Raw genomic sequence first — 26,164 nt, forward strand, 5'->3', positions numbered from 1 at the left:
ATAATGAAGTTTGGTAAAGTTACCAGATAAACAGGAGAAAAATATCCAAGTAAATATTTTAGTGGAGAGCTTGTAATATACTAAGACATATATACTAAATGAAAATATTAGGCAATAAAACAGCTATGTGGAGAATGAAAATGGGGTTATGTGGGAGGAAGTCACTGGGAGGCTAAAGATGGAATGGTGGGGGCAGCTTTATCAGAAAGTGAATGTGAAAAAGGAGTCAGTCCTTTTCATGAAGAAAGGGACTTCTCACCCACAGAACTGTGAGCCAATAAATTTATGTTGATTGAAACTTCTAAGGTGATGGTAATTTGTTATCAGTAGTAGATACATAAGGAGTATTATTAAAAAATGGCATTCAGTTGAGAGGCTGCAGGAGAAGTGGGCTTGTTAAGTGTAGCCAGATTCCTGATATAAAAGAGGATGAGGGGAACTTGATACAAGATCAAGGCTTTGGAGGGAAAGACCAGGTGTACAGTATACGGATGTTGGAGGTCAGGGAATTATGGGATGCTGGGCCAGATAAACAAATGACTTGGGGAGACTGACATTCTAGTAGTGTGTGAGGTTAATGGGACTGTGAGGCATGATGGGATAAATCCTGAATGTGAGAAAAGTGGGCAACTAGCTAGAAAGTCTGGAGCCACTGGGTCATTATTCTCTTCTGTGCTTCCTGGTGGTATGACAGCAAAGAGGTGAGTACAGTTCTCTTGGAAACTGTTCTCTTGAAGATGGAATGATGAGGAATGCTTTTGTCTTTCTACAGAGGTGGTGTAGGGAGCTGGAAGATAAGTGATCTCATTAGAAACAGGAGGTTAGGAACTGCCTTTTCCTTGTAGAGAGTATAAAGTGTGGAGAGACACAACAAACGGAAAAACTCAGCAGACACTAAATATAATGATAATGTAATTGGCCTTAGTTTATAAAGCAGAGAGAGTAAATCTCTCAGTTATTAACCTGTATCTCCATGTCTTCCAGTCCTGTAATGCTTCAGTCTACTGCTTAAAATCCTTGGTGACCACACAGTTTCTTAACCACAGTTAACATAATACTTAATGGGGAAGCACTGAAAACGTCCCCCTAAGATCAAGAATGAGACAGAAGTGTTTGCTCTCACTAGTTCTATTCAACATAGTATTGGAGGGGTATCCAAAGGATTTATGAAGAAAATATGAAATAAAAGACATCCATATTGAAAAGGAAGAGGTAAAAATACTTATATATGTATATAAAAGATCCTAAGGATCCCCCCCCACATAATAAACTATTAGAGCTGATAAAGAAGTTCAGCAAGTTTGCAATATTCAAGATCAACACACAAAACTCAGTTGCATTTCTAAACACTGAACAATCTGAGAATAATATTTTAAAATTCCTAATTGTCTGAATAAAACAATAAAACACTTAGGAATCAGTTGAACAAAAGAGGTGCAGGAAACACTGAAAATGCTAAAACATTTTTGAAAGAAATTAAATAAGACCTAAGTATATGGAGAGACATCTTGTGTTAATGGATGGGAAGACTTAATGCTGTCAATATGACATACTCGCCAAATTCATCTACAGACTCTGTGCAGTTCCTGTCGAAAATCCAACTGTCTCTTTTGCAGGGGTGGACAGCTGATCCTAAAATTTATATGGAAATGCAAGGGACCAAGAATAGACAAAATAATCTCTAAAAAGAACGAAGTTGGAGGACTCACACATCTCAACTACAAAACTTACTACGAAGCTATAATAAGATGATGTGGTACTGGCATAAGAACAGACATATGAATCAGTGGACTAGAATTGAAAGTTCAGAAATAAGTCCATACATCTGTGATCAATTGACTTTTGACAAGGGTTGTCAAGCTAGTTAAATGGGGGAAAGAATAGTCTTTTCAGCAAATAGTACTTGGAAAACTACATACAAAAAAAATGAATTTGGACCATCTCACTACAAAAATTAACTCAAAGTGGATAAAAGTATAAGATTTAAAACTGTAAAACTCTTAGAAGAAAACATTGGCTTAAATCTTATGACCTTAGATTAGGCAATGGTTTCTTAAATATTATACCTAAAGCAAAAGCCACTAAAGAATAAACAGGTATGTTAGACTAGACTTGATTAAAATTAAAAACTTTTTTTGCATCAAGGAGAGTATCAAGAAAATGAGAAGACAACGCACAAAATGGGAGAAAATCTTTAAAAATCATGTATCTGATAAGAGTCTAGGATCTAGAATATATGAAGAACACTTATAAGTTAACAATGAAAAGACAAATAACAGAATTAAAATATGAGCTAAGGATTGGAATGAGCATTTCTCCAAAGAGAAATAAAATGGCTAATAAGCACATGAAAAGATGCTTAATCATCATTAGTCATAAGAGAAATGCACATCAAAACCACAATGAGATACCACTTCACACCCACAAGGATAATAACAATAGTAATATTAATAACAAAAAGACCAGTTAACATTTGTGTTGGAGAGGATGTGAAGAAATTGGAAACCTTATACATTGTTGATGAGAATGTAACATGGTGCAGCTGTGGTGGAAAACAGTCTGAGAGTTCCTCAAAAATTTAAACATAACGTTATCATATGACCTAGCAGTTCCATGCTTAGGTATATACCCAAGAGAAGTGAAAGCATGTTCAAACAAACGCTTGTATAAGAATGCTCATAGCAGCATTATTCATGGAAATAATAAAAAAAAATGGAAGCAGCCCAACTGGTTAATGGATAAACTAATGAATAGATAAAGTGTGGTCTACCCAAATGTTTGAGTATTATTTAGCCATAAAAAGAAGTGAAGTACTAGTACACGCCATAACATGGGTGAACCTTGAACATATGCTAAGTGGAAAAAGCCAGACACAAAGATCACATTTTATGTGATTCCATTTATTTGAAAAGTCCAGAATAGGTAAATACATAGAGATAGAAAAATTAGTGGTTGGCAGGGGCTGGAGGGAGAGAGAAATGGGGAGTGATTACTAACGGGTATAGAGTTTCTTTTAAGGGTGATGAAAATGTTCTGGAATTATATAGTGGTGATGGTTGCACAGCCTTGTGAGTTAAAAATATCGCTGAATCATATGCTCTAAAATGGTGAATTTTATGGTATGTGAATTACATCTCAAAAAAAAAAAAATCCTTGGTGAAAACCAGGCTCATTGTCGTGGTGTGCTGAAGATCACACTTTCAATGACCTGAATGCATTTTAGCTGTCGGGTAGCAAGCCTTAGGCATGCTAGATGCTGGAGAGTTTCCATCAAGCAGGTGGACCAGGGAATGCTTCTGAAAGTCAGAATGATCCAGAGGCATCATTTCTGATCATTCTACCATGAATGCATTTGGATTTTTAAATTTATTATCATTTCTTTTTAGTGACAGAGGCGTCAGAGTTCCCAGGGACTGGTCCATAGTTTCATGGGTGTTGAGAGCTGGGACTGAAACACCCATTTTGCTGACATCATTTGTAGAGGAAGGTGTGTGGCCCCAGAGCCAGCAGCTGCAGCAGTAGCTTCTAGATTCCCCACTTTCTGATCATGACAGAGACAGTGGCTTCAGTGGACGGTCATTTGGGAGGGGTTGTTTTGGGGATCACGCCTTAAAGATTGGCCTAAAAACTACTTACAAAGCCCTTTCAATGATTTCCTAAGCCTTTCTCTAAATTAAATGTGTTTTCATTTAGCTAGAATGATTTCTCTCCTTCGACTAAAGCCTAACAATGGACGAGGCCCCTACTCACTTCTGTCCTTCTTGGCCCCACACTTCATGTTTCAGCTGTATCAGACTAGTGTCACCTCCCCCACATACCCTGCTTTTTCATCCCTCTGTGTCTTTATAGCCGTTGTTACTCCTGCCTGGATCATTTCAGTCTTACTTCCCTGCCATCTTATTTTTTTAAGCTTCCATTTGAATCATCTCCTGGAAATCTCTTGGAACAGCTCCCCTCCCCTCCAGGACTGGGCAGGTGCTCTTCCTCCCTGCACATTGTTACCGTAACACCATGTTCTGGTTGCACCACTCTGCTTCTAAGTTGAGACTGCGAGCACCTTGTGAACAGAATCTCTTTCTGCTTTTCTTTGTTACCCTCCAGCTTAGCAGAGCCTGGAGCATTGTACATTTGTGAGTGCTTACTTTTCTGAGTTGAAGTTGTGCTTTTTAGCCTTCCTACTAATTTTTTGTGTGTAACTTTATGTAAGGACTAAAGACCAGCTTGAGAAAGTAAATTAAAATACCAGAATATATACCTATTTATATATATGAAAAAATATCCCTATCTATAGATAGAGATAGGAAATATATATATGAAAAGATAATAAATTTGGGCTCTATCTGTAGGTTTGTGATGGAGAACAATTATTTTTTAATTTAAGTTACCTTTCCAGGGTGAATTAAGGACTCATTACAATGAGAAATATTTTGCACAGAACTCTGAATATGGAGAAATTAGGGCATGCTTTCATCTGCTTATACAAACAGTAGTGTCTAATACATTAAGTAGACCTAAGTTGAAATTTTTGTTTGATTTGATAATTGGATGGTAAACACATTCCAAATTCCATTATGTTTCTTTATTGTCAACTACTTTTTTTTTTTTTTTAAGATTTTATTTATTTATGTGACAGAGAGAGAGACAGCCAGCAAGAGAGGGAACACAAGCAGGACGAGTGGGAGAGGAAGAAGCAGGCTCATAGCGGAAAAGCCCAAGGTGGGGCTCAATCCCACAACGCCGGGATCACGCCCTGAGCTGAAGGCAAACGCTTAACTGCTGTGCCACCCAGGCGCCCCTATTGTCAACTACTTTAGGCGCACAGATATATATTGTATAGTTAATGCCTATAAATATACGCATCTATACATGTATTTTAGGCAAGTATTTCAAGTGTTGCAGATCTACAGTCTGAAGGCTGGTCCTCACCATGTGTCTCAGTGGTGGGAACTTTAGATTAGAAATAGGGCAGAGGAGAGAAAGTAGGAGAGAGAAATTTTTGTCCTGTAGTATTTCAGAGGGTGGCCTTAGTCTGAATGGCGGACAGAGTCTCTCATCTGTACACGGTATCAAGTTCTGGATTTATCAGAAAAATTAAATAGCTACAGATTGAGTTAGGAAAAAGAAAGGCAGATGGTCAAGTTAGGAAAGCTTACTACTCAACATACAGCATGGCATTTTAAAATAATAGTGGGTTAGGAAGATATGCATAAATTACTATTTATGAACTTACACTTATTTCTTTGGAAACCATTTTAGGGAAATGTGGGAAGACAAATACACTCAGCCTTGATGCTTTCATTCTTTATGGTGCACTTCTTGAGTTCGGTGTCAGATGCATTCCAATAATTCCCTAGAGTGCAATTTCAGCACATTGAAATATACACGCACACGATTCATTTTCTGTGCCTTTCAAGTCAATGTAATACTAAGTGATTATTACCACTTCAAGGCATATGAGATATATACTATGTTTCTCTCTCTCTTTTTTTGTAAAAATAACTTGTATTTTCTTATTAAAAAGCTATACATATTTATTACTGAAAAATTTTAAAATGGAGACAACCAAGAAGATAAACCATAGTTCTACCTACCAAATTAAAAAAAAAAAAAAAAAAAAAAAAACACTGTTAAAGCTTCAGTGCCTATGCTTACAGACACTTCTGGGTGTATAATTTTTTTCCTTAGAAAATCAGAGTTATGCAAAACATTTTATTTAAAGATTTCATTTAAAATACATAAGGAACAGCCATCCACATTACCATTAGTTTGGGCAATTTCATGGTGTTCCCATGTGGATTACCGTGATCTACTTAATTACTCTCCCATTACTTGACATTTAAATTTTTCCAGTTTTTCAGAAATACAAGCGGCACTACAATGGAGAGAATTATAATTAAATCTTTCCACACAATCTTTATTATATTCCAAGGGTAAACTCATCAAACTGAAATTACTGGGCCAGAGGGCATGATTCTTTTTAAAACTTTTGATATATATTACCAAATTGCCCTTCCAAAATATTCTGTCATTCACACTGTCATCATATAAGAGTATTCTCTCTATGTAAACCCACATTCACTAAAGACATAGAATAGTATCTTCACAAATTTGATAGACAAAATGTTAGTTATCTCTTTGTGGATCTTTAAAGATATTATTCTTTCGTTAAATATTGTAGCATATTTCCAGTTTGTAATTTGTCCTAAATTTGCATGCTTTCAAAAATAGATTGTCACATATATTTGGGTTTTATTATTTTTCATGGCTCCTGTCATTGGTATAATGCTTGAAAAATGTCTCCAAATATTCTGCAGCCCAAGGTTATATAGCAATTTATATTTTCTTTGGTTGCTTTTATGCTTTCATTTTTTTGTAAATAAATATTTAATCTAATAATTTGTAGAGGGAGAATAAGAGGTAAATATATAACTATTTTTATCCCTTCAATGTTTATCCAATTGCCTCAACACAATTATTGAATAAACCATTTTGTCCCCGCTTACTTGTATTTTCTTAAGTTACAAAGTAATTCAAATTATTTGAAGACTTGCATTGTGTTCTATAAAAAAATGCTGATCTAAACATTAAAGAATCTTTCTGTGACTGAAGTGAAAATGCAGTGCTGCATCAGATCGAGTCTCTTAAAGGAATTCTTGATTTCTTTATAAAGTGAAGGGGAGGCACAAAATTATCACTTGACTGCCCATGAGGATCCTGGTCCTCATCTTGTCATCCTTTCGTCAAACCTAACATTTCTTGGAAAATTCTAAGGCAAGATCACCTGCATTAAATGGCACTAGAAAAACATTTCCTAGTTGTTCCCTAATTGTAAAAGAATATAGAAAATATTCTACATTTTAAAATCCTAGATGGCTTATTATACCACTTAGGAAAATAAAACACTAACTGCTTTTGCACTTAGAAGAAAATAATAGCATTAAGGAAAACTGGAAATCCTTCCTAAATCATTGATTTTTATGAAAACCGGTGGAACAGAGCTGAATTCACTGAATAACTGATTAGATCAGTTCTTTGTTTTTCCTTTATGTATACAAAGGAGCAAAAACATTAAATTATATCTTTCTCAAGAGTAAATGAAACAGTCATTGAATTAAGCTTATTTTAGGGGCGTTAGAAATTCCTTTTGAATGGGAAAAAGATGCAGTCAGATGCCTAATCATTTTAACAGTATTTTAAGGTCTACTACTCACATCTAGGAATTTTAGTTTTCAATGAGCGAAGGTGCTGAGAATATAGGCACGTGTGCTATAAAGGAATGAATGAACAGAAAGGAATAAGAAAAAAAATACGTGGTGCGACATAAACATAGGATGGGGAATCCTCACTTTGGGATTTGACTGGTTAGACCAGCCCCTCTCAGACTTTCTTGGTCATGAGTCATCCTGGGATCTTGGTAAGATACGTAACTCTGGTCCAGAATCTGGGCGTAGGCCTGAGAGTCTGTGTTTCTAACAAGCTTCCAGAGATGCTGGTCCATCCATGGAGCACACTCTGAGCAACAATATAGAGGAACTTGAGTTCTTTATAGTTCTACAATTCTGGGTTTAACTAACAGAAAGATATTATTTGTTTACTTGGTAAAGAGATACTTCGGGCTTCATTTTTCCAAGTGTATGTCTGTTTCAATGTGTGAATCATCCACACATCCAGAATCTGGACCTTTAAATAATTTACTTACCACCTAAAGATAATAAGGAAGGTGCTGGTGTGTTCTTAGATTTCTCCAGGCAGAAAAGCCAGCAGAACTTGGGTAGTGCTGAGCAATGAACGTGCTGTTTGAGTGCGTGCAGGGGAGTCTGGTGCAGTCTCATACCCTGGGATGCAAAGACCAGTCACCATGGAGTGTATCTGCAGCGACCCATCCAAACTCCGTGAGAGCTGCTTCTGATTTGCCAAGAGTTTCAGAAGCCGTGACTAGTTTTTGGTATGTTTTCTAGTCTATGGTAGTGCTAGTAGTATGTGTAAGAGGGTGTGTGGGTGTGACTGTGCCTATATATAGATTGGCAAATCATTTAAGGTTTTTGGACTAAGTGCGATAAGGCAAATATAATGGACTAAGTAAAGATAATCCCAACTTTGCAGATTTCCACTTGCAGGGAGGTTAATGGAAGATAAAGTTCTAGTACCAGATCTGCTATGAACTGACTGTAAGGTCTTAGAGAGCTCACAACCTGGGCTTCAGGTCCTCACTTATTGAGCGAGTTGGGTGGAGTGACCTGAAGTGTCCTTCAAGTCAGTAATTTCATAAAAAAGAGCTTGGCTTAAAACCTAAACTTCATTTTGAGCCAGAGTGTCATCTTAAAAAAATACGTTTTGATTTCTGATTCTGAGAATTGTGATTGGAACACAAAAGAAACCTCTTTCCTTTTGGCAATTGTCAGTATAATTTTCATTCCTATGTAGTCGATTTGTTTTTTACTCTGGCTTTTTTCATGATTTTTTCTTCTTTTGGTATACTGACAGTATTTACCACAGTGTATCTAAATATAGAATTTATTTCCCTTTATCCTGAGGGTAACTCTTGCTTCTTGTATATGGTGATGTATATTTTCCATAAGTTTCAGCACACGGTCATCCATTATATTCCCAAGTATTATTCTTCCCCTAGTAGTTCTTTTCCCTTCTCATAGAATTCCTATTAAGTGTAAATTAGATCTCCTTGTTTTGGCCTCAGTGTCTTAACTGATTTCATGTTTTCTCTCTCTTTGTCTTTCTCTGAGGAAATCTAGGAATGTGTTTTTGTCCAACATGTGTTTTTTGTTCAATTCTTTCTTCAGCTGTATCTAATCTGTTTTTAAACTCATCTATTGTTTTAGTTTTTCTATTTAATTTCTAAAATTTCTATTTGGTTCTATTCCAGTTCACTCGTGTACCTCTTTCATCATTTTAAAGACACTTATTATATTAACAACAAATTATCTGAAAAAGAAATAAAGAAAATGATTCTGTTTGCAATAACATCAAAAACAGTAAAATACTTAGGAATAAATTTAACCAAGAAGGGGAAAGATCTCTACCATGAAAACTACAAAACGCTGAAGAAAGAAATTGAATAACACAAAAATAAATAGAAAGGTATTCAGTGTTCATGGATTGGAAGAATTAATATTGTTCAAATGTCCATGTTGCCCAAAGCCATCTATAGATTGAGTGTAATCCCTATCAAGATTCCAATGGCATCTACAGAAGTAGAAAAAAAAAAATTCTTTTTTTTTTTTTTAGAGAGAGGGGGAGCACTTGCGTGCACGTGCCCACGTGTGGGGGAAGAGGGGAGAGAGAGAAAAGGAATCCTAAGCAGGCTCCACTCCCAGCACGGAGCTGACCTGGGGCTTGATCTTACAACCCCAGGATCATGACCTGTGCCAAAATCAAGAGTCAAATGCTTAACCAACTGAGCTACACAAATGCCCCAGAAAAAACAGTTCTAAAACTTATATGGAATCATAAGAGACCCCGAATAGCCGAACCAGTCCTGACAAAAAGAACAAAGAGGCATCATGCTTCCTACTTTCGAGCCATGTTATAAAAGTGCAGTAATCAAAACAGTACGGTACTGGCATAAAAACAGACACCTCAGGCAATGGAACAGAATTGAGAGCCTAGAAATACATGCATGCATACATGGTCAATTCATTTACGACTGCTGGAGTTTGAAGTAGGCCTTTAAGAGTAGCTAAGATTAAGTAGTAAAAGCCGGGAATATTCATACCTTATTGCTTTGAAAATAGGATCTCAGAGCTCATCATGTATTGAGAAATTTTGAAATGCGTTTATCTGTCTTTTTCCTCTTTCTTTTTACTTGTCATAGGGAGCTGCATAATGCAGAACAGTGAGAGTAAACAGTAGCAATCCAGACCAAGGGCAGCTTAAGCGAATAGCCTAGGAACTCTGAGCTTCAGGATTGCTGTTTAGAGAATAGGCAGCCTATCTCATGACCAGCAGTGAGGAAGAGATGAGGTAAAGGCTATGAAAGTGCCCAACAAAGGATGGCTAGCTGCCCCGTTCTCCCGTACGTTACTATGAGCAACTGATGTCAATCAAAACGGCGACATTAACTGTGGCAGATGAAAACATTAAAAGAGCCCTGTCCCAACGCTCCAGTGCAGACACTGGCCCACCTGCAAACCGTGCAGAACCACATCTCATTTCCAGATCTGCCCTGTTTATTCATGGCATGTTCATTCACCAGCCTTTTCCAAGGTCCCTTCCCCCTTTCCCTCCTTTATCCCATTCTCCTTGGCAAGCTCTTACTTTTTCTTCTAAGGCTCAGGTCCAGGATACTGTCTCCTAGGAAGAATCTCCAAGGCAAAGTTAGTTGCTTGTTTCTCTGGAGTACTGCAGAACTTGAACAGACCTCTTCTCCTTGCACTGTGAGCTATCTCAAGGCTGGGCCTACAGTTTATTTATCTTTCTTTGCATCTTCCCGTAGTGCCAGTCAACAGTGACTGGCTTCTAGCAGATGCTCATAAATGTTAGCTGCGTGTGCGAGCGAATCCCCTAACCAAGGCTTGCAGACATCTGGTTCCACAACATCTGCTGTACGGTGAAAACAAAAATGAATCCCGAGAATAGCTCTCGACAGCAAAGTTGTTATTTTATACCCTTTCATTGGAAGCTCCCACTTTTTTGTTGTTATAGCTGGTAAATCCACTTTGAAGCAATTATCCCCAATTGAATGACTACAAGAAGACAGTTTATAGTCTTTAGAAACCACAAGGAGAAAGCTAGTGATCTGAGAAAATGCCGCCCAGACAGAATGTAGACTCTATGATATTTAGCTACCCTAAAGAGACATTCACAGTGAAATTAAATTTAAATCTAAGAGAAGCAGCTTCTTTAGGAAGAGTGGGAGGATTTCACATTTTCATGGAGAAAAGGGGAAGTCAACTTTTTCTTTTGATCCGCATCTCATAACTGGAAAAACATTTCATAAACCAAAAGATCCCAACCATTTGCCAGAGCCTAAAAAAAAAAATCAACTAAAAATATCAGGTGTTCATTTGACACTTTGATATCAGTAATGCTCTGAGGTTTCATCTTCTTAGTTTGGTTGGCTGCTTGGTTTTCGTTATGTGGCTTAGGAGGCTACTTGTGTGACTGTATCAATTTGCTTGTTTAATTCAGTACATGTGTATCAGTTCTATGTGCTGAGTAGTGTGCGGGAAGGAGGAGACCTGTATACGGTCGGAAAGAGTTGTGATTAAAAAAAGAACAAGATCTGCTGCTGTTTTCCTAGAATTTCTAGGGCTCTCTGGCCCCCAGTCACTTTCTCACCTTGAGATATGGCAGGGGGAACTGAAGGATTACTCAGACAGGCATTGTAAATAAATTTGAGCAAGCAGTAGGCTCCTAGGGAAGCTGTTAGGGAAGTGGCATCTTATTTCATTAAAGACAGAATGAAAAGTTCCTTCCTCCTGATTTGAAAATACTGGTCACAGAGGTGTTTAATATTTCATTACGGAGCTAGCTTCAGTGTTTATTTGTTCTGTCTGCTGTGGTCGTGTGTGGAGAGAAGGACACAGAAGAAAAGAGGGAATGGTGAAAAAAAAACTGATTCAGAGGCTAGAAAGATTTGAAAGATGAGCTAAGTTTGTCTTTTTACTTTGTTTTTAACAGTGGACATGGCAAATAGGCCATGAGCTTGAACTGCGTGAACTTGAATCTGAACTTGAGTGATGCCAGTGCTGGTTCCAGTCATGTTAGCAGTTGTGGTCCCTGCTGTGAACCAGGTCCTCCAGGGGAGTCACAGATGAAGAGGTCACAATTTCTGCTCATGAATGGTGTGACATCTTGCAAAATGAATAAGATGGGGGTACAAATTAGAGAAGAATCTAAGGGCTGTAAGAGAGGTACAAAGTGCTCTTGGGGGAATGAAGTAAGGGAGATACATAAGCCAGTTGGAGTCATTCAGGGAAGGTACCATGGGGTGGTGGCATTTGAAATGGACATTATAAATTAGGTAATATTTTCAGTAGCAGAAGGGGAACTGTATCATTTCAGAAGTCCCACTCTTGAACCTCACATCCCTACTGCCACCATCATTAATGAAACTTTTTGGAGATCAGCCAGTAGTTAGTTTGGTTCTATGGTATATGTTTAGGGGTTAGGGGGTTGTTTGGGGAGAAGCAGGAAAGGGGCTTGGGGGGTTTACAGTTCCTGGCAGGAGAGAGTCTGTTCTTTAACATCCAGTGTGAGTGGGTGGAGGGGTGGAGGTGGGGGGAATCTGTGAAGGTTTGAGCAGAGCTTTGCAATGATTGCACATGTGCCTCATTAATTGTCATCTGGAAGCTTGGAGTGATGGGAACTCATTTTCAGTTGTAAGAGAGATTACAATGGAGAGACTGTCACAGTTATGCAGTTAAAATGTAATGAAACTAGGGGCACTTGAGTAGCTCAGTTGGTTAAGCGTCCGACTCTTGATTTTGGCTCACGTCATGAATTCAGGATCCTGAGATCGAGTCCTGTTTTGGGCTCAGTGCTAGGCATGGAGCCTGCTTAGAGTCTTTTTCTCCCTCTTTCTCTGCCCCTCCCCACTCCACTCACACATGTTCTCTCTCTCCCTCTCTCTCTCAGTCTCTTTAAAAAAAAGAAAAGATGTAATGAAACCATAGAACGAGCAAGGTCAAGGGAGTCAGTCAAAGTGTTCTTAGACTTGATACAGAAAAATGATCCATAAAAGGAAAATTTGATAAATTGGGTCTCATCAAAATTCAAAACTTTTGCTCCATACAAGATCCTGTTAAGAGAATGAAAAGTCAGACTACAGGATGGGAGAAAACACATGCAAACGACATATGTATAACAAAGGACCAGTATGTAGAATATAAGAGGAACTCTTGAAGTCCCGCAGTTAAGAAAATAATTGGAAAATGGGTAAAACTCATGAACGGAAGAGGATATACAGATGGTAAACAAGCACACGAAAATACTCATCATCAGTAGTCATCAGGGAAGTTCAAATTGAACCCACACCGAGATAACACTACACAACTATAAAAATGTGTATGCAAAAAATGGTGACAACACCAAATGTTGTCAAGGATGTGGAGAAACTGGATCATTTGTCCATTGCTGATAGGGATGTGAAATGGCAGTCACTCTGGAAAACAGTTTGGTAGTGTCTTATAAAAGTGTCCGTGCAATTACCATCTTTGTAAAAGTTTAGGAAGATGATATCACATAAAAATGAACAACAGAAAAGTATTGAAGTCAAATGCCATATAGAGGAAAAAGGCAGGAAGGGGCAAAATAACATCCCCATCAATGATGAAAGCATGCTAGAAAGGTAAATGCTCCAAAATGTGTCTGTAAGGTTAAATTAAAAAAAAAAAAATTACACAAGACCTGCAAGAGTAACATAAAGAAGAATTAACAAACTCATAAATGAAATGATAGAATTCAAGATCATACTTAGAAATTAAATAATTAAATATAAAGCAATTTTAGCAATGAAGATTAAACTAGAAGCAAAAAGAAATACAACAAAGGAGAAAAGATGGAAAAATATTTAAATGTAAAAGGAATGTAAAAAGAGGTAAAAAGGAATCAAAAGAAAGTTATAAATATCAATGATCAGCAAAGATGATCCAACACATACACAAGAGTCTGAGAAGAAGATAACAGAGCAAAGAAATAAATATGAAAATTATAATTGAGGAAAATTTGCTAACATAAAAAACTTGAAAATATCTATTGAAAGAATAACTTTATACTTGAAAATATTGACCTAAAATGGCTAATATAAGACATTCTGGCAAAAATTACGGACCTTTAAAGAAAGAGAGAAAATCCTCTGGGTATCTGGGCAACATTAGTATATTACCGACAAGTGACAGAAAAGTAGATTATCATTAGTCTTTTCGATGGTAATGCTATTCCTTAGAAGAAAATGCATGAACATACCAGAGATCCAAAGAGAAAGAAAATGTGACCTGGGCATTCTATATCCAGAAAAGCTGACCTTCAAAAATGTAAAAGACAAAAGACATTGACACGCAAGAGTTTAGGGAATATTGTTCCCGTGAGCCCTCTTAAGGAATCTAGTGAAGAACTTGTTTCCCTGAGCCCTTAAAATTCTACTAGAGAATGACTTTGGACAACCATACCTGGAGAGGCATCTTCAGGGAACTGGTGGGGAGCACTGCATCACTGCTGAATGGTGGCTGAAGGGAGACACTGTACCGTGTGCTGGATGTCTAATGCCATGGGGCAGATTGAGTATAACTAGAAAACAACACGTAGAGGAAGGGGAATAGCATTTGCCAAAAATCTCACACAAAACCCCCCAAAACCCAAACCAACAACCAGACAACCATTTCAGCAATCACAATTGGTGATGATAGTGTTGGTCTCCTGAGACTGATGTCCCGATGTCTTAAAAGCCACACTTCATGTTTTTGTCTCTCTATCAGCCTATGGGTGCTACCCTGATTCTCAACTCTGAAACCTCCTCCAGAGCCCTGTCTTGCATATCCCACGTACCTTCCCATTCTTTTCATTTCTTTTCTGCTGTTAACACTTGACCCCGTTCAGCCTGAAGCAATCAGTCCATCTTCAGTTTTTACTCTGCAAGCGAAAACCTAGGATCAAATCTTTCAAACACAAAATTCTCCAGAGGAGAGAGAGAAGCTGTGATGTATCATTTATTACTGTTTTGTCATATCTCATAGGAAACTGTGTGGTTAATACTATCAGCATGGATGCCTAATTTTAATATTAGATTTTTCAGAGTTCCATAATCCTGTTCTTTTTCCCTTACACTCCTTTTCTGTGATTGCAGTTAGAAGTAATAACTGTGCAGTTATCTATATACTTTATTCCATCTCTAGAGGTGCTGCTTACACAATCATTGTTTAGCTCTCTATTTCTAGAAAACGTATTCCTTAGGTAGGCTGACTTCATATTTCTAGACAGGAAAATACTAAAAGGGCCACTTAGCAAAGACTTGGCATCAATGCCATACTATTATTATTATTTTTTAAAGATTTTGTTGGTTTGACCTGGGGGGGCCCTAGTGGGGGGAGGGTCAGAGGGAGAGGGAGAAAGAGACTCCCCACTGATCAGAAAGCCCCACATGGGGCTGGATCCCAGGACCCCAGGATCATGCCCTGAGCCAAAACGCAGACGCTTAATGGCCGAGCCACCCAGGTGCCCCTCAATGCCATGTTATTAATTGACATAAATGTCATGAGTGCTCTTCTTTCTAGGACTTTATATATAAAAATCTATTTTTTTTTAAAGACTTTATTTATTTATTTGACAGAGATAGAGACAGCAAGCGAGAGAGGGAACACAAGCAGGGGGAGTGGGAGAGGAAGAAGCAGGCTCATTGCAGAGGAGCCTGATGTGGGGCTCGATCCTGGAACGCCGGGATCACGCCTTGAGCCGAAGGCAGGCGCTTAACCGCTGTGCCACCCAGGCGCCCCTAAAAATCTATTTTAGAACTCTGTTCTAGACCATGCCTAATAGCTAATGTTTTAGTCAACTAGCATTGTAGCTTTCATACGGGGGTTGGACTTTTGCATTTGCAAGGGCTGAAACAGGGGCGTGCCTATGTGGAGCAGTAGAGAAATATTGCTTAATAGAGCCAAGAGCAATTCTCTTGATCTTACCCTGTGGCGTTTTCCATGTTTACCTGTAAAATGGGTAGAACATGGATTTCTTTGTGTGTCTCTGGGAGTCTTGTCAGATGAGACGAGGTGGAAGATAGAACGGGCATCTGGACCACCACCATCATGATTTTCTTTGAGAAGCTTCTGGGAGAGCAAGTGGCTTTTTCTCAGGGAGGGAGCAGCAAGTCCCTGGGCTTTTCTAAAGCTGCCTTAATTTTGTGCACATGGACTTAACACTACCTGTGACTTTGCTGCTACCAGCAGATCAGACCTTGCCCTTTGACGAAGTAAGCAAAGATGTCCTCAATGAAAGCGAAGTTCTAAAGCAGAATGACAGTAAGTACACAGAAGCGCCCAGCCTTCTGTGCCACTGAAAAGATGAAAGGGGATGTTTTAAAGAGTCAGAATGTTCTGCAAATGTACTTCTTATTAATGGTAATAATAACTTGATAAGGAGGCAGATCCCCTGAAACTTAGTACAATATACATTGGATATGATCTCCACATCACCCCTACTTCTTTTTTATTTTGTTTTTTTTTTATTATATTATGTTAGTCACCATACAGTACATCCCCGGTTTCCGATGTAAAGTTTGATGATTCATTAGTTGCATATAACACCCAGTGCACCATGCAATACGTGCCCTCCTTACTACCCGTCACCGGTCTATCCCATTCCCCCACCCCCCTCCCCTCTGAAGCCCTCAGTTTGTTTCTCAGAGTCCATAGTCTCTCATGCTTCATTGCCCCTTCTGATTACCCCCCCTTTCTTTATCCCTTTCTTCCCCTACCGATCTTCCTAGTTCTTATGTTCCATAGATGAGAGAAATCATATGATAATTGTCTTTCTCTGCTTGACCTATTTCACTTAGCATTATCTCCTCCAATGCCGTCCATGTTGCAGCAAATGCTGAGAACTCGTTCTTTCTGATAGCTAAGTAATAGTCCATTGTATATATGGACCACAACTTCTTAATCCAGTCATCTGTTGAAGGGCATCTCGGTTCCTTCCACGATTTAGCTATTGTGGACAATGCTGCTATGAACATTGGGGTGCCTATTGGCCCTTCTCTTCACTACGTCTGTATCTTTGGGGTAAATACCAGTAGTGCAATGTCTGGGTCATAGGGTAGCTCAATTTTTAACTTTTTAAGGGACCTCCACACTGTTTTCCAGAGTGGCTGTACCACCTTGCATTCCCACCAACAATGTAGGAGGGATCCCCTTTCTCCACATCCTCTCCAGCAATTGTTGTTTCTTGCCTTGTCAATTTTTGCCATTCTAACTGGTGTAAGGTGGTATCTTAGTGTGGTTTTGATTTGAATTTCCCTGATGGCTAATGATTTTGAACACTTTTTCTCTGTATCTGTTAGCCATTTGTATGTCATCATTGGAAAGGTGTCTGTTCATATCTTCTGCCCATTTTATGATTTGTTTATTTGTTTCTCGTGTATTGAGTTTGAGAAGTTCTTTGTAGATCTTGGATACCAGTCCTTTATCTGTAGCATCATTTGCAAATATATTCCCCCATTCCGTGGGCTGCCTCTTAGTTTTTTTGACTGTTTCCTTGGCTGTGCAGAAGCTTTTTATCTTGAGGAAGTCCCACAAGTTCATTTTATCTTTTGTTTTTCTTGCCTTTGGAGATGTGTCATGAAAAAGGTTGCTTTGGCCGATGTCGTAGAGGTTGCTGCCTATGCTCTCCTCTAGGATTTTGATGGATTCCTGTCTCATATCGAGGTCTTTCGTCCATTTGGAGTTTATCTTTGTGTATGGTGTGAGAGAGTGGTCAAGTTTCATTCTTTTGCATGTAGCTGTCCAATTTTCCCAGCATCATTTATTGAAGAGACTCTCTTTTTTCCACTGGATGTTTTTTTCCTGCTTTATCAAAGATGAGTTGCCCAAAGAGCCGAGGGTCCATTTCTGGGTTCTCTATTCTGTTCCATTGGTCTATGTGTCTGTTTTTGTGCCAGTACCATGCTGTCTTTGTGATCACAGCGTTGTAGTACAGCTTGAAATCCGGCATTGTGATGCCCCCAGCTTTGTTTTTCCTTTTCAACAGTTCCTTGGCGATTCGGATGACCCCTACTTCTAATCAGTGTGATTGTATTTCACGGTCTTGGATTTGTATGTGTTCCCAACAGTTCTTGATTGTATGCCGTAATTTTTCTGATACAGATTCTTTAAATATAAAAAAGACACATTTCTCAGTTGATTAAATACTTTACCTTAAGATAGCTGCTCTTTAATACTGCTCCCATTAGTTAACAGAAGTCAACTAGGATGTTTGTTTTATGTACTAACATGGTCTAAGGATAGGAAAGGAAATCACTACACGTTATAAGATTAGCAAACAGAAAACATAAGAAAACCTTCACTTCTATGAATGATCTTAAAAATGAGAATAGAGATAATACTTGTATTGGATACATTTACTCCTAAATCAATATATTTGAATGAAAAACCACCAGCTAATACCTAATACATGAGAGAATTAAAAGAATGGTTATACCCACCAAGAATGAGATTATGGTAAAATACACTAGTGATGGTAGCATGTCTTTTATTGGATTGTTTGTATTTCCTGACTCTGAAAAATAGATAGTCTCACAGGATATTCAAACAAGGCAGAACCTTACAAAGGGAAAAGTAAAAATGATCCCAGGACTCCCCATGCAAAAGAAACAACTGATGACATCTTGGTGTGTCTCTTTTTCAACAGCTTTCTATGAAGATAAACACATTAAATTGCTACAATAACATTATACAGGCTGTTTTGCAACCTGAACATGGAGGCATTGTGTTCCATTTAACGAACTATGTACAAAGTGGTAGACTCAGCTTCTTCGCATTTTCTCGCAATAGTAAACAAGTCTAAGATGAACATCCTTGACGATACAGTCATCTACACTGGATAAAGTACGTCCTGGAGGAAACAATTATGAACAGAATGTCTGGCAAAGAATACGTAGACTTTACATTTGAATCCTATGGACAGAACACCTCCCAGAAATATAGAAATTTATATTCCCCATAGTTACTATTCACCGTTGTCTCATACCCTTTCCAGTATTTGATATTGTTAATATATATTTTTAAAATGTGTACACTAAGAGATAAAAATTTAGACCTCATCCTTTTATTACACATTTCTTTGAATATTACTGCAATTCATCATTCATATTCTTTTTGCTATTGGTATTTTTTCTAGTTTTCAATTACCTACTGATCCCTCTACTAACTTTTCAATAAGGATGCTTGTTTCTTCTTATTTTTGAGAGTTAATTGCATCTTGGGGATATTCAGTCTTTGTTGGGCGTGCTAAAAATATTTCCCCAGCTTATCATTGCTTTTCAATTTTGTTTAAAGTATTTAAATTTTTTTTTTTTTTTTGCCAAAGATAGAGTTAAAAAAAATGAAGTAGTTGCCAGTACTTACTGGATTTTATGGCATGCTTAAAAAGACCTGCTCCACCCATATTTAAATAGAGGTAGGAGAGGATGAAGAAAAGAAGATATATGGGCAGGCATTTTGCAATATCTGAAAGTAGGAAAAAACAGCAACTCACTTTATACCCTAATCAAATCGCACCTGAACAAACAAACAAATAACAGCAAAACAAAAAATTCTGACCATATCTGGTTTAGGAGAACTGAACCAGATAAATTTTGGAGCTTTTTATCTATTCTGGGATGGCATGCAATCAATATACGGAGAAATGCTTTCACCAATTCAAAAACATATTTGTTAAGTACCGGGTACTGTGCTGGATTTTGATTTAGAGAAAAAAAGATAATGATTTTAAAAAAAGAAAGTAAAATCGCTCCTGCCTGCATAGAGTTCACAGTCTGCAAGGTACTGTAGAAGTCTAGCATCCATCCCTCATCCTGCTTCAAAACCATAACTAAACAATTGGTAAATGTGGAAAGTCCTGATTTCTTGGGGGGGCGACCCCATTTCTTGTGATTCAAAGAAAACATATTGTATAACAGAGCCCCAAGCTCCCTTCTTCTGCAACTATTGGCGGCTGCCTCTCTGCAAGGAGACACTGATGCCTTTGAGACACTGACTGGGCTGTAATACTTAAACCTGTAATCATGCTTCATGCCAGGAAAATGTTTTCAAAACATCTGCACTATTTAACCAGCCAAGATGTTTTGTAAAAAATATTTGTGAAAGCTTCCATCAGGAAGTATTCATTCATTTGAAGTAATGGATGAAAATATTTGAAAATATTTGTTCATCTTAACTCTGTGTGTGTGTGTGTGTGTGTGTATGAATGTGCCACGTACTTGTGTAACAGTGGAATTTTATATATAACTATGTTTTAAAGTTAAAACACTTCCTGTATTTGATTTCATAAGGGAGAATGGAAGACTTTAAGGATGGGAACGAAGACCTACTTTATAATGAGGGAAATGACCATAGTCCCTTATCATTTTTAACAGGATTTTAGAAGTTATTTTACCTTTATTATTCATTCTTCACAAAAAGCTTGGGAAATAAGTGTTAATATTTTCATGTTGCATACTGAAATAATGTGGCTGAGTGTGATTAGGAGATTGAAGTCCCTAGGTTAGTAAATATCAGAGATGAAAACCAAACCCCAAGTTTATTCCTTTTGCCACCACACTACAGCTGCCCCGGTGCTCAAGGCCTGTTTAACTTGTAAAAGGAGGAATAGAGAGTTACTTCCCAATTACCTAGGTATGAACCCGATGAAAGCCTAGCCACTTACCACAGGTCCTGCTTGCAGAAACCAAGCTCTCTCTTTATTACACTTGCCTTGGACTCATGTGGTAAGAGCAACAATAGGCTTTGGAGTCAAATTTAATCTTGGGTTTTAATTCTGGTTCTACCACTTACTGGCTGTGCATATTTGGACCTAAAGTCTCCGTCCTGTCTTCACCTAAAAACACTGGTATCGACAATACTTACACTGAAGATTGTGTGAGATCTCTGTCACATAGTAGGTGCTCAAGAATCACCCAGAGGGACATTACCTGGACCCTCCTGGGATGCCATCAAGCAATACTAAATGTTATGGGGAATACAAGGTTTATAGGGAGTGGAGGCCTGGACATAAAGGCAAGAGCCAGTAAGAGTTAGTTTTGAGCTCTGTGCTAACCCACCTGCAAAGAATTGCTGTAGGGCCATAGTTAAATTCCTCTTTTATCTCAGATCCTCATATTCCCTTACATTTCAGGAGGCATTATATTAAGAAGAAAGAAATGGGGAGCCTTGAAAAAAGTAGAGAAATGTAAGGATGGTGTTGCTGAACCTTTTTACAATGCTGAAAAATGGATTTTCCTAATCTTTTTTTTTTTTTTTTTCACCCTTTATAGCTGATGGCGTCTGTGTCTTTAAATGCTTACTCAACAGAGACACTGAATGTTGCCGTGTGGGGAAGGAATCCATCTTGATTACTCTGGGATACAGCAGCGCTTTGTTGAAGTTTGAGTCTCCTGCGGGTAAGTTTTGTGCCTGTCCTGACACCTTCCTAGCCTTTCCTGGGGACAAGTTCCATCATTGGTTGACCTTGCTGTTACTGATTGGTTGGCTTTTGGCAGCGTGTTTCCTGATGTGAGCTGTCATGGATTGATAGAATGATTTGAAACTGGTGTTGGTGCTTCCTTGATCCCGTGGCTAGGGAATAACCAACCTTTTCCTAGACTATGAGAATGTTTTTATTCTTGACCGCCCCCTTTGGTCCTCCTTCATCCAGAGCTGCAGGAGAGACAACCAGGGATGGTCCTCGTCTTCATCACTGTTGTTGCTTCTCCTTGACAATGAGATTGTTTGCAGAAATGTGATTTTTCAATTTGAGTGTCATTCAGAATGATTCCATCTTGTCTTTTTACCTTTGAATCATCGGTTGATCATCTTTAGATTCTAGACAACAAATGTCAAGCAAGCAGGGAGGTAAACTAAGTATAACCGGAAGTGTTTTAAGGAAGGAAGAAAAGACACTCTGGAAGAGATCAAATCTGATAAGTTAAGAGTAACAATGCCTTGGGTCTGCTTTAGATGGTTGATGATCATTTCTTTACCTTGAATATAAATTGATTCTTTGTACTTACAGTGTTAATACAGACAATGTAAAGTATTAGCAATGGTAAATTTTCTCCTCTGGTTAGCTAAAATATCTTAAGCTGTTTCATTATCGATAACTACTTGGGATAAAGAAATTAACCTAGTTTCTTGTTTTGAAATTCCACTCACACAGGCGTCAGCCAGAGTGAGGAATTTAACACATGTCTGTCCATCTCTCTATCCTCTCTATTCATCCATCAGTCCATCTTATGTGTATGCTGCATTTTGGAGTAAATTATAATAACCAACACATTTTGCCACCATGTACTTCCAGCTGCATATCATTAACTAGAATTCAAAATTCGTTTCTAATTTTTTTCTATTAAGGTTAAATTTACATACATTGAAATGAACAAATCTCAAGAACACCATCATTCCTAAAAGTTACCTCATGCCCTTTCCCCATCACTCCTTACTCCTGTCCTTCCAGGGGTAGTCACTGCTCTGACTTTCTTCTAACCATAGATTAGATTTGCCTTTTCTAGAATGTCCTGTAAATGTGATCATTCAGTGTATACGCTCTTTAATAAGGTCACTGAGCATATTTTGAGACATCCATGTTGCTGCAAGTATTAGTAGTTTGTTCACTTTTATTACTAGGTACTAGTCACAGTTTGCTTGTCCATTCTCATTTTGGTGGATATTCAGACTGTCTCCAGGTCTTGGCTATCATGAGTAAACTTGCTATAAATATTCTCACACCAGTCATTTCGCATACATATATTTTTTTCATTTCTTTTGGATCAATACCTGGGGGTTAAATTGCTGGGTCATAGAATAAGTGCACGCTTAGTTCTATAATAAACAGCCAGAATTTCTTCTAAAGCAGTTGTACCATTGTATACTCCCACCAATAATGGATGAGAGTTGTTCCACATCTTTGCCAGCATTTGGTCTTTCAGTCTCTTAAATTTTTTTTTCCATTTTGTAAAAAAATGAATGAATTAATTAATTAAATAAAACTTTCTCCATTTTGGTAGATGTGTAGTTGAATCTCACTGTGGTTTTAATTTACATTTTCCTGATGCTTGATGATATTAAGCACTTTTTCATGGGCTTATGAATTCAAATCATTTACTTCTTACTAATTGATTATCTATGGAGTTGTTGTTCTTTAGGTATCTGGGACACCAGGCACGTGTCAGACACATAATTCATGCACGTCATCTCCTGGCTTGGAGCTTACTTACTCATTTGCATAATGATGTCTTTCATTGAGAATAAGTTTTCAAATTTGGTGAAATCAAGTTTTTTATTTTTTTCCTTATTGCATTCTGTATCCTAAAGAAACTTTCCTACCCTCAGATAGTGAATGATTTCTCCTGTATTTGCTTCTAGAAGTTTAGCTTTAGCTTCTGTATTTTATTATTTTTTGCATTTATTATTTTCTAATCTCTCTTAATTACTTTTTATATGGTGTGAGGTATGGGGCCAAGGATTACTTTTAGACCATATCGATATCCATTTATTCTAGCACTGTGTGTTGGAAAGGCGTTTGCAAGTCAAATGACTGTGTACAGACTTCGTCTATTCTAGAGCTCTCTATTCTGCTCCACTCATTATCCTTAGTATCACATTGTCTGGATTACCTTTAAAGTAACACTTGAAGTCTGATGCTTTAAGTCCTCTTTCGTTTTTGTCAAGATTGTTGTGTATATTCTTGCTCCTTTATATCCCCATATACATTTTATAATTAAATTATCAATTTCTGTACAAATGCCTGCCCCAGTTAAGATTGAGATTGATCAATTTGGTGAGAATTATCATTTTAACAATATTAAGTCTTTCGGTCACTGGCAAGCTGAAGACAGCTCATACTAAATCACAAGAGATGATTATTAAATTTTCAGAAATTTATAGCTTCATTTTGGCTAGGGTGGAAGAAATTAGTAAAGGCCCCTGTTGTTTCGTGGGGAAGGGGTTCATTGTTAAATGATTACCAGCATGTCATTACTTCAGTGCAGGAATATGTTATTTTTCTCCATTTATTTAGGTCTTTAATTTTTTCCCAGAAGGGAAACAATTTGTAGTTTTCAGCATTGCGGTCATACACAGCTTTGACAAATTTATCCCTAAATATTTTATGTTTTTGAATGTATTATAAATAAAATTTTGAAAACTCACAACTGTTTGCTGCTGGTATATGATAGATAGATAGATAGATAGATAGATAGATAGATAGATAGATAGATAGATAGATATTTTGAAATTTCCAGTATGATTAATATTTAATATATATTAATACAATGTAGTGATTCAACAATTCTATACATTATTCAGTGCTCACCATGATAAGTGTGCTCTAAATCCCCTTCACCTGTTTCACTCATTCCCCCACCCACTTCCCCTCTGGTAATACTCAGTTTGTTCTCTATAGTTAAGAGTCTGTTTTTTGGTTGGTGTCTTTTTTCCTTTGTTCATGTGTTCTGTTTCTTAAATTTCATAAATGAGTGAAATCATATGGTATTTGTTTTGACCGACTTATTTCACTTAGCTTTATACCGTCTAGATCGATCCATGTTCTTGCAAGTGGCAAGATTTCATTCTTTTTTATGGCTGAGTAATATTCCATTAGATAGATAGACATATATATATATATATATATATATATATATATATCTCACATTTTCACATTTTTCTATCCATTCGTCTCTCAGTGGGCACTTGGGTTGCTTCCATAATTTGGCTATTGTAAGTAATGCTGCAGTAAACGTAGGGGTGCACATATCTTTTGAAATTAGTGTTTTCATATTCTTTGGGTAAATATCCAGCAGCAAAATTAGTGGATCATCTGGTAATTCTATTTGTAATTTTTTGAGGAATGTCCCTACTGTTTTCCACAGTGGCTGCGCCAGTTTAGATTCCCATCAGTAGTATATGAAGGTTCCATTTTCTCCACATCCTTGCCAACACATGTTGTTTCTTGTGTTTTTTATTTTAGCCCTTCTGACAGATGTGGGGTGATACCTCTTTGTGGTTTTGATTTGCATTTCCCTGGTGATGAGTGATGTTGAGCATCTCTTCATGGGTCTGTTGGCCATCTGAATGTCTTCTTTGGAGAAATGTCTGTTTGTGTCTTGCCCACCTTTTATTTATTTTTTATTTTTTTAAATTTATTTTAATTTATTTAATTTTTTAAAGATTATTTATTTTTGAGAGGGAGGGGTGAGCATGCAAATTGGGGTGGGGAGGAACAGAGGGAGAAAATCTTCAAGCAGACTCTCTGCAGAGTGCATTGCCCAACGTGGGGCTCGATCTCATGACCCATGAGATCATGACCTGAAATGAAACAAAGAGTCAGAAACTTAATTGACTGAGCCACTCAGGCGCCCTTTGCCCACCTTTAATTGGATTATTTTAGTTCTGTGTTGAGTTGTAGAAGTTCTTTATATATTTGGGTATTAAACTGTTATTGGACATGTCATTTGCAAATATCGTCTCCCATTCAGCAGGTTGTCGTTTAGCTATGTTGTTTCTTCTGCTCTGCAGAAACTTTTTATTTTGATGTCCCATTAGTTTGTTTTTGCTTTTGTTTCCCTTGCCAAAGAGGACATATTTAGAAAAATGTTGCTACAGCTGATGTCAGAGAAATTACTGCCTATTCTCTCTTCTAGCAGTTTTATGGTTTTAGGTCTCTAATCCACTTTGAATTTATTTTTGTATATGGTGTAAGGAAGTGGTCCAGGTCCATCCTTTTGCATGTTGCTCTCCAGTTTTCCCAATACCACTTGTTGAAGAGACTGTCCTTTACCCATTGGATATTCTTCCTTGCTTTGTTTAAGATTAATTGACCATATAATTGTGAATTCATTTCTGTGTTTTCTATTCTGTTCTTGTGTCTATCTGTGTGTCTGTTTTTATGCCAGCACCATACTGTTTTGATCACTACAGCTTTGTAATATAACTTGAAGTCTGGAATTGTGATGCCTCCAGCTTTGCTTTTCATTTTTAAGGTTGCTTTGGCTATTCAGGGTCTTTTGTGGTTCCATACAAATTTTAGGATTATTTGTTCTAGGTCTGTGAAAAATGCTGCTGGTATTTTGATACGGATTGCATTCAATCTATAGATTGCTTTGGGTAGTATGGACTTTGTTTTGTTTTGTTTTTAAAGATTTTATTTATTTGACAGAGAGACAGCCAGCGAGAGAGGGAACACAGGCAGGGGAAGTGGCAGAGGAAGAAGCAGGCTCCCAAGCAGAGCAGGGAGCTCAATCCCAGGACTTTGGGATCACGCACTGAGCCGAAGCAGATGCCCAATGACTAGAGCCACCCAGGCGCCCCCAGTATGGACGTTTTAACAAATATTTTTTTATTCCAACCCATGAGCGTGGAGTATCTTTCCATTTGATGGTGTCATCTTCAATTTCTTTAATTTGTGTTTTAAAGTTTTCAGAGTACAGATCTTTCAGCTCCGTGGTTAAATTTATTCCTAGGTATTTTAT

General features: G+C 37.7%; 1 protein-coding gene across 1 annotated transcript in view; it reads left to right on the plus strand.

Moving 5' to 3' along the window:
* Nucleotides 1-26,164, plus strand: part of LOC123776427 (histone-arginine methyltransferase CARM1-like) — a 267,557-nt gene that overhangs the window by 95,880 nt on the left and 145,513 nt on the right. The window contains exon 2 of the mRNA XM_087858769.1: nucleotides 20,975-21,100. Within this exon, the coding sequence (XP_087714895.1) occupies nucleotides 20,975-21,100 (126 nt within the window). The remainder of the gene's footprint in view (nucleotides 1-20,974; nucleotides 21,101-26,164) is intronic.

Source organism: Ursus americanus, chromosome 34, assembly GCF_024610735.1.
Source record: "Ursus americanus isolate L20-20 chromosome 34, mUrsAme1.1.p, whole genome shotgun sequence".
Classification (NCBI taxonomy): Eukaryota; Metazoa; Chordata; class Mammalia; order Carnivora; family Ursidae; genus Ursus; species Ursus americanus.